Source organism: Terrapene carolina, unplaced genomic scaffold, assembly GCF_002925995.2.
Source record: "Terrapene carolina triunguis isolate 2854851 unplaced genomic scaffold, T_m_triunguis-2.0 Scaffold67, whole genome shotgun sequence".
Lineage (NCBI taxonomy): Eukaryota > Metazoa > Chordata > Testudines > Emydidae > Terrapene > Terrapene triunguis.
The window spans coordinates 48425498-48440626 of NW_020664418.1; the positions used below are offsets into that span (position 1 = coordinate 48425498).

Genomic DNA, 15129 nt, shown 5'->3' on the forward strand with positions numbered 1-15129 from the left:
ACTGAAATGCGTATAGTTCCCGATTAGAAATTTTTATTATGTATTGTTTCTCTTGTATGCAGGTTGTTAAAGGCCTTACCTATTTATGGAGTTTAAAGATTTTACACAGAGGTGAGTGACAGCTTTGTTCTTTTGTTTTCTAAGTGACTATCCCACTTTCTGGTTCAGCGCAGCTTTTTACAAAGACGGTGGGCCACACTAAGCCCTGTGATGCTGCTGACATCAGTGGAGTTATGCCAGGGATTAATTTACTCGATAGCCTTTCACATTCTCTGGTTATGGATTTTTATTGTCTGCCTCTTTTCTCTGTTTCTCCCCCATCCAAACAAAAAACTAGACAGACAGAACCAGATTTTTCCAAAGTATTTAGGTGCCTAAAGATGCAGATAGATGCCTAGTGGGATTTTCAGAAGTGCCTAAGCAAGTTAGGCGCCTAACTCCCATTGAATTCAATAGGATTTGGATGCCTAACCTAAATAGGCACTTTTAATACTCTGACTAGGTACTCATCTGCATCTTTAGGCACATAAATATTTGGCTCATTACCCCTACACTACTATTTTGAAGGACAAAGAAGTGAAACTTTTTAAATCTACGTAAGCAAAGTTGAAACCATTCTCAGTATAAAGTCCTATCCTCATTCCTCAAGTTAATTTTTTGACTTCTCTTAAATTTTCACCTATTTGTGACTTCTAGATTTTCTTAGTAATATAATTATTATGGCTAAATTGATCCATATGTACCAGCTCTTTCAAAAACAGAGCATCACTTGCCAAACTATGGCAGATGCTGAGGATATACCGGTTCGAGAACAAGGAAAGGGTTAAGTAAGTATTTTGGCAAACAAGAAGAAAACTCTTTGCATTTATAATGGTACCAAAGTGTCTGAAAGTAACAGCTACAGATCTTAATGTTGCTAACAATACTGCTTAATTTAACCCATCTGCTCACTCAGTCCTGGTGCACAGTTGGAGGGTACAGTAGCAGACATTATTTGTGATTAAAAGGAGGATAAGAGAAAGTATCAACTCGAGGAGAAATGAGTAGTCTAAATTCAGAGTTTCTGCTTTAAACAGGAACTTTGAATTCACATTGTAAACTCTTTTGGGCATGTTGATATGTTTGTATGTGCCTAGCAAATGGAACCCTGGCTTCTAGTGCAATAGAAATAATAATAAAATTCCAGCCCGGTTCTTAGAATTTATGAATTTTCAGATCTTCTTATTGTTAATCAGATTTGCAATCCTAACTTCTCAGTTAATGTTTTTTCTGTGCTATACCTGCAAAAGGGTGCTGCTTTATCAGTGACATTTGTGTGTGAGAGGATGTTAATAGCGTGCTGTTGGGAGAACAGAGGAATATGTATTTTAGTAGCTACAGGTGGAAAAGTACCTTTGAATACTAAGAGAGAGGTCGGGATTTTCAAAGGAGCCGAAGGGTGTTGGGCACCTAACTCCCTTAGGCTCCTTTGAAAATCCTGCTATTAATTTGTAAGAGCTACCATTCACATTGGCCATTTTATAATTTTCTTGTCCTCTTCCTGGAGGAAATGAGGCTTTCATTGTGATGTTTACATTTGATAAAATTTACTAAGGATGGTTTAGCTCTGGATAGTTATTTACAAATGTTACCCTTCATTCTGAGTTTCCTCAAAAGCATGGAATTAACAGTTTATCTTCCTTCAAGAGCAAAGGGTGAATGGAACAGATGCAAAAGCTGCTCTGTACAAATGAAAAACTCTATATCATGTTCCCAATGTACAAAACAATGCCAGTTCACTTACATTAGAACCGTTCCCATAATGGCCAATTCATGAAGTTAGTGTGAGAAGCCATTGCTTAGCCTCTTCACTGGTGAAATAGAGCAAAATATTATTTTAAACACTCATTTTAAAATGAGTTGTCTGCCTAATGAATTGCGGGTGGTCTTTCAGATAACCAATAATATTGATAGTCAAGCGCAGACATTGTAAATGTAATATTTTATGCCTTTCTATTGCTTTGAGTTTAGAAGCTAAATCCGATTTTTTTCCTGCCCGGTTAACTGTGACTTCTCCAACATCATTTTCCATAACTTTCATTGGCTTGATTAAAAGGCGTACTGAATATTGATTACGCCTTGAGAGGTTACTTGGGATGGAAAGTGCCTTGGTGCTTTCTGGAATGCATGAGGCTACATCTGGTCCAAAGAGAGAGAAACAAACTCATCCTTCTTCTCACTTCAGATTTTGCTGGGCTTGATCTGTTCCTGGTTTGCTCAAACTGAAAATATATATACATAAGCTATAAAACATCAGATGGGACGCTAAGTAACATGACAGGGTCCAGCGGTGTTCCCTCAAGGGACTTTGGTTGTAAATAAACACGTACGGGAATGTGGGTGTACATGCGCCCACATCCTATATCTGTGTAGATGGATACAGAGCAATGAAGTGCAAATCAGAATACATATTTATTTCTCATTAGTCATGAGTAGCTATATATAGGATTGAATGCATTAGGCAAATGGAAGAAAATTTAACCTTGACTTTTTTGCTATCGTGCGTAAAATGTATCGCATAGAAGGCTCTTATGGACTAAGGAGTCAAAAAATTCCCCAGTGGTGATAATCAAGGTGGAGAAGTGGTCCTCATGAAAAAAGATGTATAATACAGTGCAGCAAACATGGCAATTTCTGACTAGAGGATGGATAAAAGCAAAGGAAACAAATAATGAGCAAGTCTTTTATTCCAGATCAGACATTTCAGCAAATATTTCAGCTTAACTTCAAAACATACCTTGTGGTTAATGAGCTGGTAGTTGTGCATATTAATAAACCTAAAGCTGTAGTCATAGTCGTTATTACCCACATCAAACATAAACAAAAGATTAACACCTATACCACTTCTTTGGAAGATGTGAGAATGGCCCAATGCTAACTGCTCTCTCTTCCCCTCAGGATAAAGAATAGAAATGGAAGGGTAATGAGAAATGAACTTAGATTTAACACAGAATTAGCAATCAAACTGGTCTAATTTTGCACAAAGTCAAAGTTTGCAGAAAGAGGAAGCCAAGTCCATTAAGTTCAAGAATAAAGTACAGAGAGTATACATTATATCCAAATGGTATTTCTTCTTTTCTTTGGTAAAGCATGCTCATTAAGGAGAAGTGCACACAATAAAATATTACATGAGTATATTTTGTGTATATACATTTCATGCATGTGTTTGTATCTATACAAACAACATACATGTCTGATTGCTATATCCCTTCTACTGTTGTATTATGATGTTATCTAGAAGGTGAGCAAGACCTTCCAATTTGAGCACTCATTCCAAATCCTTAATCTGGATACATTAGATAAAATTTTCAGCGGTGCCTAAGTGACTTAGCCACTTTTGAAAATGGGTCTTAAGTCCATTTGAAAATCTTACTCAGAATGCTGTAGTGGTAAAAAGAGGAGACCAGGAATTAGGATTCCTGGTTTTGGTTTCTGATTCTCCTACTGACTAAGAGTGAGTGTGGACAAGTTTCTTAACTTGCTTGTGCCACAGTAGATACAGTGGGCATAATATGTATTTTACCGGGATAAAGTTTAATTAATTTGTCATTTCAAAGCCTTGAGCTTATTGGGTGAAAGGCTCTGTATAAATGCTAAGGCTGTCGGTGATGATACACTACGCTGCTTTATACCTGTTGCCACAAGACTTTGGAGTAAAACACAAAACCCATCCTGGGTGTGAAATTTATTGAAGTGATGGAAACTTGCACTGAATTCTCCTTGTTCTTTTGTGGAATGGTACAATGGCTGCAGCAGATAACTGAGACTTCTTTATGCATCTGTTGTCTGATGACATCTGCTTGCCAACAAGCACTATTTCCTAATTGCTCTCCCCCCCCCCCCACCTCCGCCCCGCGGCCTCTGCTGGTTTTGAGCCTTTGCAGAAGAAGATCCTTTAGGATACATCAAGTTTGCTAGGCCCAGTGGCCTTTTGTCACCCATGTTTAGCTCCACCTACCAGAGGTGACATTTGATCAGGAACTTCATTGCTCTGTGCACACAATTGCTCAGATCTACAAGTGAGCCTTTTTGCAGTTTCCAGAGGAGCAGTGTTGTAGAACTTTCATAAGTTGAATTCTGCCGGTTACATCTCATGGTGCAACGTTTTAGCAAATAGCACACGTGTAAATGAATTGGGCAGTAAAATCTAACTTTACAAGTTTAGATCTGAACTCAATCTTCCACTTTCTGGGTATATGAGCCTAGAGTGACTGCGTGTGCGTGTGTACCAAGTCTCCAGGGGCAAGGTGTATCTTGACTCCAGAGCTCACCCTTTCCAGGCGATATGTACAGTTATTCGTAACAAGTATTAAAATAAATATGTGTTCAGTTACTTACCTACATTTGTAAACTGAATAACACCAAACCCTAAATGCTGGTCGCCAGTGCCAGTCACTAGTGCAATAGCACTAATAATATGCATAATGACAGATTACATCGTCCAGCAGTTACATGAATTTTGGCTCGACATTGCCAAAGAAATGAGCAAGACTTGTAGAATAGAGGCTACTACCTAGTTTAGGATCATGTGCGCATTGGATCATGTGCGTTTTTTTGTTTTTGTTGTTTTTTTTTGCTAGCTTAGATAAATTAAATGGCTCTATCACCGTGTACACCGATGTCTAACAGATATATCAAGTATAAATATGCACTCTCACATGCCACACAAGTCTCTCCCCGATCTGCTCCTGGGGCAGCGTAACTACGCATTGTCCCTTGTTGTGGGTTCATGGCACATCTACAGTCAAGCCCTTAGTAAAAATTTTATTGAAGAAGAATGTAGCTGCATGGATGCCATTCTAAATATAGTATCTCCCTCACACTGTGGGACAGGTGTTTCTCAGAGAGAGCTGCTGTGTTCTTCCTCCTTCCCAGGTATAAACCTAATGCCTGGAAGAGGCTCCTATAATTCAGAGTAGAGAACGGCAGCGTTTTTAGGTGCCTTGCAAAACAGCTAGATGCTGTGAATGCAGCAAGGGTGGGGAAAGCCGCTGACTTCCTTCTCCTGACTAAGCTGAAGTTCAATCTAAGAGCCAAAGCCTAGTCCTGTTGAAATCAATGGGAACTTTGCCAGTGATACTGGAGGGACTAAAGGGTTGGCTCTCTGTGTATAAAATACATGAATGTTGCCATTGTTAAACCACTGTTGTATTACAGATCCAATCATTGTACTGCATTTGGTAAAAATATGCGGGTAGATTGAGACTCTAATAGCCTGAGAGCCTCCAGAACTCTGGGATCCTCATGTAATCATGTGGACCACACTTTCCCCAGCATGACTCTTACCTATGTCACACATCCTCCCAGCTGCCGCCCTCTGACCCTTCTCTCAGGTTGTATTGTGCAGGTGTCAGATATGAGGAAAGTGGGGAGAGGAGTATTGTGAACGTAAGGTGCATCAGTAGCAGGTGGCTGGCTGGCCACTTACAATCATCTGTACACCATGTTGCTCACAGACTCTGAACTAGGGACCTCTCCCAAGAATTCAGTCTGACCTTGTCAAGCTAGTTACTGTGCTTGTTTGATTGTTAATTATCCTTTTTTTAAATATCGACAAGTGTTTTGGAGCCATTGGCTTTGCTCTGCAATTAGATGTAGGGACTTCATGTTTCACTGCAATCTTCCTTTAAATGCATTCCTGCTGTAAACAGATTAATTTGTAATGCAAAATGTCAGCATATTTTGCATATTTAATTGTACCTGCTGTTTAGCTCATTAGAATGCAATGCAGACGTAATAACTAGGTAGATGTATCTGCTGACATATTTTCAGAAGACAATTAAACATAATGAATAGGATTATTGTGCAGCCTATGGCTGCTGTACTGTTCTTCTTAGACATTCATAATGGAGACATGCTGGTGACGCTCCAGGTCTAGTTAAATTGAGAGTGGTCACCCAGCAGTAGAGAGTTGTATACAGTTTAATAGATTGCTACAAAGAGACAATACTGGAGTCTTCCCAGAATTTGTATTAGAAAATAATGTATTTTAAAATGTTGGTTGAAAGAGCACTGAGGTTCTTCCGACTGCATGGATAGTTTTAAATCAGTATTTTGCCTCACCTACTGGTGAGGTCGGTGAGAAATCATTAAGAGTGTCAGAGGAAAACTGAATCTATACAGTTGAAATAAGGGTTATGTGAAATAGGCACTGTGTCCTTGAAGCTGTGACATGATGGAGATACATGATGGTGATTTTGTATTTTGGGTATCGGGGAGAGAGATTACAAATACACTAATTTTATTAATATGATCTTGAAGCATGGAGAACATTATCAAATTATTTATGGTGCCCACCCTTTAAAAAAAATAGCTTTCTTTTTGCCCCAAACATCAGAGCATTTAATCAGCTTGTTAATTGAAGTTATATACTTACATTACAAAGACAAATTAAGCAAGCTACTGTGATACCCGGAAAACATCTGCTAAACAAAGCCAAAGTTAATGATAAACAAAATTAGGTTCTCTCTTAGTTGGTTTTCATCCATCTGCACCCAACTACTGTTCACTTTTAAAGAAGGCAAAGACGCAAGCTATTACTTTCAATTCATAATGCCATGAGAAAGCAGTCATTACACACATCCACCATACTTTAATCTGTGCAAGTTTTTGGTCAGAGCTGTATCAAGCCGTTTATCATGTATTCTGGCCAGCATCCCTGGAATGGAAAGATCTGCACTACATTTGATCAGTTACAGGAAACAATTAGAAGTCTATCTACTGGTAGAATGTACAGTATGCAACATAATCTTACCACTTCTATTTCGTGTCACAGAGTGTCAACTTTATAATCTCTGCACTGAGGGGGGCTTATTTTATGATGTTCATTGGTGTATTTATTTGTTAGAGTGGGATTAGCAGTCCATTTTGATAGGATTGTGGCAGTTCATTTATGTGACAGCACTGAGATCATGGGAGGAGTGCACCAGTCCTGTAATAGGAGCCATGCGGGTAGAGCCACGCTGACTTCAACAGGGCTCTGTGCAGGCACATAGATCCACCTTGTTTGGATCTGGCTGCAGAATTGGGGCTAGATTCTGCGAGAGTCTTTGATGTGTGTATATTTATGTTTGTGTGTATGTGTATGCCAGCATTTTGTGTGTGTGGGGTGTGTATATAATATGTATGTGTATGCAATAATAATAGAGTGTGTGTATGTAATAATTTTTTTTTAAATCTTGTTACTACTACTTGAAATCCAAGCAGTTGAAGAGAGACGATTACAAGAAGATCAATATAGGGTTTATAAGAGGGTTAGACTAAATTATTGGAATCCAACCTCGGTGAGGAAGTAGTGCAATGCTAGAGTGTTACAGATCAGAGAGAGTGAATTTAAAATGTCTCCTATTAAAAACCTGATATGACTAGATGCATATATATCTTTATATCAAAATTGCATACAGAGAATAATTTATTTGAAAGCCCTCTTTTGTCCCTCTTTGACAGATGTGAAACCCTCTAATATGTTGGTGAACACACGAGGACAGGTGAAGCTGTGCGACTTTGGGGTTAGCACACAGGTATCCCCTCCCTTAGCTATTTGCCTACTCTTTTTTCTAAAATAGAAATCACCTGGCTACAAGACAAACAGGCCCGCAGCAAACTCTCCTCTGCTGGGAGAGTGTTATTCATTTGTAATCTCCAAGCGACTTTCCTTCATCAGAATATGATTGTTCATTGTTTAATGACAGTAAAAACTGCTGATATTGTAATTACTACTTACGAATAGCAAACTTCATTGATATGCAGCTTCGATATGAAAGCGTTTTGGCCAGACAAAAGGGAGGGCAGAGTGGGAGATGTGTCTGGGGAGCCCAACTGGCCCACAATAAAAATTAATATTGGTAGCAACAATAGTGGTGGGCCTTGACAATGTGCAGCACAAATTTTAATTAATTTCCATTTTGGGCCTCCCTGGAGAACCTCAGTGATAGTGACCCATGAGCTTGCTGTGATGTTGATTTGAATTGCAGCCACCTTTTCTCTCCGCCAAACATGAGGACCAAAGAGAAGGTCAGCGTTGTATTATAAGTTGTCAAAGTCTGTTGTCCCTCCAGCGTATTTAGTGTTCATTGCGTTCTAGTAATGAATGTGGCTTTATTCACATCTTGAGCCAGCTGACTGAAAAATGAGTGTGTTCAATCCTACTTCAAATTGACTTTTTATATCAGACTAGTTTGGGGGTACTAAAGCTATAAGCATCCTGTTTAACGGAATTGTTTAAGGTTATCTGCTATAAACTGTAACGCAGTGCTTGTTTTAAATTGGAGCTCACATTCAAAAGAAAAGACCGATTTAATCATTTTTAATGCCTTTGTAGATAAATTTGTTCCCTTTTACATAATTTTTAGTTGATTTATAGAAATGATTATTGTAGGTTAAATGAGGAATAATTGCCCATTTTATTTCCACATTATCTTTATATTGTTCTAACAGACTGTTTTGTCTGATAGCTGGTGAATTCTATAGCCAAGACGTATGTTGGAACAAATGCTTATATGGCGGTAAGTAAATTTATGCAGAAATAACATTTCAAAAGAAGTCTTTGTATGCTGCTTTGTTCTATATGATGTAGGATATATTTTTAAATCAGGGGTTTTCTCAGATTTCTTCCTATCTGCATCTTAATAGAGTATGTCCCATGGAAACTGCTCCCATTCACCATCACACAGACTAACTCCCCTCCTCCTTGTGATCACACAGCATCTCTGTGACAGCTACAGCAATTGCTGATAAGGAAAAGTAATATTGGGAAAGTATTTCTTTTAATGTATTTATAGTTGTCTCAAAAGCAGTGTAACAGCTTGGAACAGAGGAGAGCCAATACAATATAAACAGCTAGCTGTCCCGGGGTAGCCAGCATGTGCTTGGCGGATCACCCATGCTCCATTGTTGCTCACAGTTTGGGAACCATTTTTTAAGGTCTCAGTTTAGCAGACATTTAAGCGTGTGCTTAAGTCTCATTGACTTCAGTGAATCTAAACATGTGCTTAAGTGCTTTGCTTGCCTAAAACAGTTTCTATCAGATCTATTCATAGTTCAATTTGAAAATGTTTGCAAAATGTGTAAGGGTGAAAGTGCAAAGTTGGTAAGTGGAAAGTGCTAAGCCCCCACCTTAGTTAACCCCAATGACATACATTGGTTTTGTTATACAGGAAATCACTAGACAACACAGAAAGTATTATACCATTAGACAATTAACTTGCATGTTTTTAGTGTTTGTCACTTTCATGCAATGCTTATCCATTTAATCAGTATGTTCCGTCTATTACTTAACCAAGAAATTTTGCGTGCCATGATGAGATTACTTGTATGTTCTGTCTACAGAATAATATATATATATATATATATATATTTCCATTCCTATTAAATCAGATTAACAAACTTTTATGATATCTCTTTCTGGGGACTTCTGTCATAGGTTTGACAGATTGGATTCTACCATTTTACCATGCCTGTTAAGTGACAAGTGACTCTAGTCCCATTGGAAAGACTAGGTTTAAAATTAAATAAATAAAGTGGTGGCATAAATAATATTGAGAGAATACAGCAAAAGCTACCACAATTTTGTCTTTGCCAAAGTTCGTACAAATGGTTTCACACACCCATTTTGTGGAGTATGAAAACTTCAATACTTCAGATAAGAATGTAGAATTAATGTGGAGTCCTTGTCTAGTGTTTAAAATATAGTGTTGGCAAAAAACATTGCTCTTATATCTAAAAATAAATGAGAAAAATGGATCCTGCCTTTGGTAAAGGACAATCTGCAAACAGTACTGTAGTACAAAATGCCTGGCATTTGTCCTTTCAAACTCCAGAAGATGGGAGGGAGGAGGAGAAATCTGTGACCTTTAATTGCTTTTATATATATTTTTTTCTTGTGTCCTTGTTAGCAGATAACAAGCAGGGAGTCCATTTATTTGCTAAGTGTTTTTCTAGCCAAGAAGTGCACATCATTCAGCCTCTGAAACAATCATGTCACCATCCTAACAAGCCTTAAACCACACTGTGTGATCAGAATATTAGGTATGGGGAAAATGTAAAACACATCAAATGTATTACTTTTGATACCCAGGCCTGCTGATTGCTACAGCTCCAATCTCTTAAAAAAAAATGGAAATACTGTGATTACCAAAAAAAAAACTTCAAATGACTCCACTTCTCTAACTCAGCGCTTCTTCTTAGAGTGGTTTTAAATAGCTCTAATAATTAAATTGTATTTTTCATTTAATGAACAAATCCAGATTACAGTTCTCCTTCCCAGGTGTACATTAAAGAAATTACTTTTTTCTTATTGTTTATGGATGAATGTGATGCGTCCATCTGTTAATTGAAAATGAGAGGAGTCAAACTATAAAATATTTGATCAGATTTCATGTATTAAAATTGCTTTGCTTCTTGAGTGAGTTGTTGCCAGTCATCAAATTTATACCTCAGTCTCCAAAAGATAATATAAAATTGCTTGTGTTTTGTACCAGTATGCAAGAACAAAAGCTTTGGTGTGAAAATATGATTGCAAAACAAAGCAGTGTTACGTGACACTTCGAAACGTGGAAGTAGATGGACAGATGTAACTATTTTGTGCACCTGCTTTAGTGGTAGTGGTGGTGTTGTTTTTGAGTCCTCAGTGTTACATACATGATATTTTACTACCTTAAAGCCTTACCTGTTATAAAAAAGAAGTAAATAATTTAAAAACAGCCAGATTGAACTATGTATCTGATTTGGCTGCTAAATGAAGGCTAGGGTCTAGTCCATACTAGAAAAGGTGTACCTGTATAGCTATGCTGGTACAGCCATACTGGCAAATCCTCCTAGCGTAGAGACCGCTTCTACCGGCAAATAGTCCCCTTTTCCACTTTAGCTTATAACTTGTTCCCTGAACAAAATAGGTTATAGTGGCTAAAGCACTTTTTGGCCAGTATAACTTTGTATACTCTATGGCTTTTGCCTGTATAAAAATATCATAAAAAGATTGCACTCCTAACCCACATTATCATACCAGAAAACTTTCTCATGTAAACTTGTCCTAAGAATAACTGTATTTATGAATGATTGTCTTGGTGGCCACAGTAATAAGATTCTTGTTTTATGTAAGTATGTAACTCAGTATAAACTAAGCATTCTGTCTGACACAAGCTGACTTTTTTGGCATGGTAATTCTGGAAAGCTATTTAGAATGGTGATCCATAAAGATAACAGAGACAGCTCTGTGTTTCTTTACTTAACATTCATGCTGTGATAAAAGCCCTCAACCTGGGATTAGCAGTGCAGAGTAAACATCCCCAAACACGTTGGACTGGCACTAATTTGGGAGTGTGTTTTCTGAAAAGGTCTCTGGATTATTAGAGACTAGAAATACAGCCAGTGGTTTGTAGGTAGTTGGCTAGACAGGTGAATTAATAGCACAGCGGGGAGAGAAGTCTCATGGAGCCTTTTATTGTTGCATTTCACACTGTACTTGACCTTGGAAAGCTTGAATTGTAGCTTTCAGATAAAAACTAGCTGCTTCATTTTACAGTGTTCTTGTATTTCTGTAAATGGGCTGTTAATAGTTTTGAGTGAAATCTTTTTTATTGTTTAATATATTAATTGAAGAGTTTTAAAAGAAAATTGCTAAGCGTGTGACTCCCTTTTGAAGCATTAGCTTGCTAATTGTAAAAGTAACCTTGGTTTAATTCAGTCCCATTAATTTTTAATCCCCCACGACCCTATTCAATTCCTTTACTCAATATTTTTGTTCTTGGTATACCTTACCTCTCACTCTGGACTAGAAGTAAATCCGTTCCATTCATGGAGTCTTAGAACCTGATACGGTGCTTTGTTGTGTAGGTGCACACTGTTGGTTTTCTTGCAAAATAAGATAGTCCAGGCACAAATGCATTAGCCAAGTTTACTAGATACATGGCCATGCAGGATGGCGTGTCTGAGCGGGACAGAGCCCCATGCCTAGTTGCAGAACCCAGGTAAAAATAAAGTGTCATGTTTATGAATAACCTAGTACCTTCATTATTTTCCAGATTAGGCAAATTGAATTTTAAGATTCTTGCAAAATTTTGAGCAAGTTTATTTGCCCAGGGCTAACTTTCAAGAGAGAGATATGCATGTTTGTTTGTCTAGGCTAAAGAAGATGGTTTTTTCCCCCTCCTTTCTTTCAGCCTGAACGAATTTCAGGGGAACAATATGGGATTCATTCCGATGTATGGAGTTTAGGGATTTCCTTCATGGAGGTATGTAAACATATATACTTGTTCTTATAGGCACATTGAAAGAACTGAACTAAATCTAAGATTCAAATTATTTGACATATTCCCTATTATACAACAAAGTTCCTTTTGTATATATAAGCTTAGCCATTGCTCAGTTTCTTCACTGTATCTAGAATGGATTCGTTCTCAGTGGCTCAAATCCACCTAGGTATGGAGAGCCTGTATGCACCAATTAAGCCCTTTGGTAGGGCTGTGCAGTGAGAGTGGGGATCAGGGTACGTGGAGTGCGGTTGGGAGGACATCTCTACACTCCCTGCATGCCACTGGGGGTGGGGTTGTTCTACACCGGGTCTGAAAAGGCCAATGCAGACTAGCCCACTAAGGGTGGGCTATCATAGGGCTGTGGAGATCCAGAGGCTGAGCTGGGTAAGTACCATTCCTGAACCCCAGTGGAGTTCCTTGCAGACAGCCTGATAATTGTGGCTTTGTGCCAGATGGGATGGATTTCTCGCCATGTGATTGACTATACTGTTTAGTATTGGGTATTCACCAAAAGGTCAACTTTTCACGTACGCTCGTTGTTTCACACCTAGAAATGTCTCACTGAAACAAAGCTATGCAAGGAGAATGTGGTCAGGTAGAAATATTGTAATGGGAGATACAGGTACATTCTGCAAGTGTGATATTGGTAATTTTCATTCACCATAAGGTAACTTCTGATCCAGTGAAAATGTAAGTAGTCTGGTATTTCTGCTTAGTACTCATCTGAGGTTCTTAAACCTAAATCTCATAGTTCTTTACAAAGGTGGGCATCCTATGTTGTAGAAAACAACGGAGGGGCTACAGTGCTTAGGATAACTAGAACTGCCAATCATTTGAGGAGGAATTGACAAGTGAAATCAGCTTGGCCTGATCCAGGGGAAAGGGAAAGGTGACTGATCTGGCATCAGAATTAGTCATTGTGTTCGGGATCACCCAAGACTCTTGGTTGGAGGGCTGGTAGAGATCAGGTCTGACTGTTTTTATGCTTTTCTATTACCTTAGAATATTTAAAAATATATTAGTAGTTTGTGGGGAGAACTGTCTGATAACAATATGACCACAGCATATGAAAGAAACTTCTAATGGCTGACCCATGGAGCAGCAGTGATGGCAACCTTAGTATAAATAATGTGTCCCATTTTAATATAGTCTAAGTAGGAAGTGGGAGGAATAGAACAAGCAAAGGTTTGAAAGACCCGGCATTTGTATCCCAGAGTGGTCATCACACAAAATCGAACTAAAGGTCATACACATACTTAAGTGTGCATGCAATGCTTTTTAAGGGGCACACAGGCCTGTGGGTAATATAAGGCAAGAGACCATTAGTTAGATCCCTGGTATTCTTTGCCTATCTTGCATCATTGGCACAATACCATTGCTTTTCTCTTCTTTCTTTCCACCTGTCATCTCAAACTCCTAGCCTCTGTGGGAATCAGCAACACCTCCAGGCTTTCATATACTTCCATAAGGATTACACTGTTCACCATCTAAGTGTCTAGAAAAAATTTCTGCCCAAAGATATGCTTGGACCTTAACTCAGAAAGATTTGTCCTGGCTTTGTATCCTCTTCCACATGCAGACGAAGGGACAATAGAATCCTACAGATGCCATTCCATTCTCTTTTGGTAGATGTCAAATAATGTTAACTTAGAGTGAAATTCCGTCCTGTACAGATGGCCAGTGGTGCATAGACTTATGCTGAAGTCCAGTGCAAGAAAGGGCTTAAATGGGACATAATCTTTGTGCTGGCCCTCTGCATCTGGGTGAATTTCACCCATAGAGAACTGGAAGTTAACCAAGACTCTCATATGTTACCTTATTGAATATAGATATGTTTGTTGAAAAACACATGATTAAACTTAACCAGATTGAAAATACGGGCATCATGTGTTGCTTGTTTAACTTTGAATTATTGCATTCATATCTTGTCAATCTTTTTTCCAAGACTGATTAAAATTAACTCTGAATATACAATAATGACATACGCTAATGGGTCACAAGGGATGCAGTGCTGTTAATTCAATTTACTGCAGTTGGAAGCCACTATTGTCAATGATTACATCACTGGAGCTCTCTCAGAATTTTGGGAGAAATACAAAATTTATTCATGTCAACACAGTCTCTGTAAGTGAGTGTAGTCAACAGGGGGCTAAAGTGAAATTGTAATGCATTCATATTGACCAGGGTAGACTTTTGGTTCAGTTCTGTTCTGATATAAATCATCTACATCATGTATTTACCAGTTCATTAGCTGACTGTGAAGGATATACAATGATGTGTGCCCATGGACAAAAGTGTTGCTTCTTTTCAACCCGAGCAACTAGTCAAAGTTTCGGGCCCTGTGGGTGTTGCAGTTGGGAGTAGGTATTAGTGTTAGGTATTTCTTTGATGTAGTTCAGTTTATTTACAAAGAATGTACAAAGTCTTGTTTCTGTCCACAGAGGGAATCATTTAGCAGGAAACAGCTTCTTTTGCTCACAGTACCAAGAGCACTCTTTTAATCTTCATCCCTGACCCAAAAACCTTTTCCCAGGTTTCTTGCAGGGTCAACCATCATGCTTTCGTCTGCTCCTTCAGGCTGTCTGACCTCAGTTTGTGTGTATTCCCTGTTTGTTCGTTCTCTCTCTCTCTCTCTCTCTCTCTCTCACACACACGCACGCGCACACACATGCAAGCGCGCGCGCACACACACACACACCCCTACCTCAGCCGAAAGCTCCTGAGCAGGTTCACATGGGTGGGACTTATGCTTACGGTTCTGTTAATTGAAGGAACAAAGAGTCCTGTGGCATCTTATAGACTAACAGACGTATTGAAGCATAAGCTTTCGTGGGTGAAT

General features: G+C 38.6%; 1 protein-coding gene across 2 annotated transcripts in view; it reads left to right on the forward strand.

Annotated features, from left to right (window-relative positions):
- Positions 1-15129, forward strand: part of MAP2K5 (mitogen-activated protein kinase kinase 5) — a 188516-nt gene that overhangs the window by 81138 nt on the left and 92249 nt on the right. For both annotated transcript variants that reach the window (XM_024199528.3, XM_024199529.3), the window contains exons 12-15: positions 63-111; positions 7486-7559; positions 8493-8543; positions 12198-12269. In XM_024199528.3, the coding sequence (XP_024055296.1) occupies positions 63-111; positions 7486-7559; positions 8493-8543; positions 12198-12269 (246 nt within the window). The remainder of the gene's footprint in view (positions 1-62; positions 112-7485; positions 7560-8492; positions 8544-12197; positions 12270-15129) is intronic.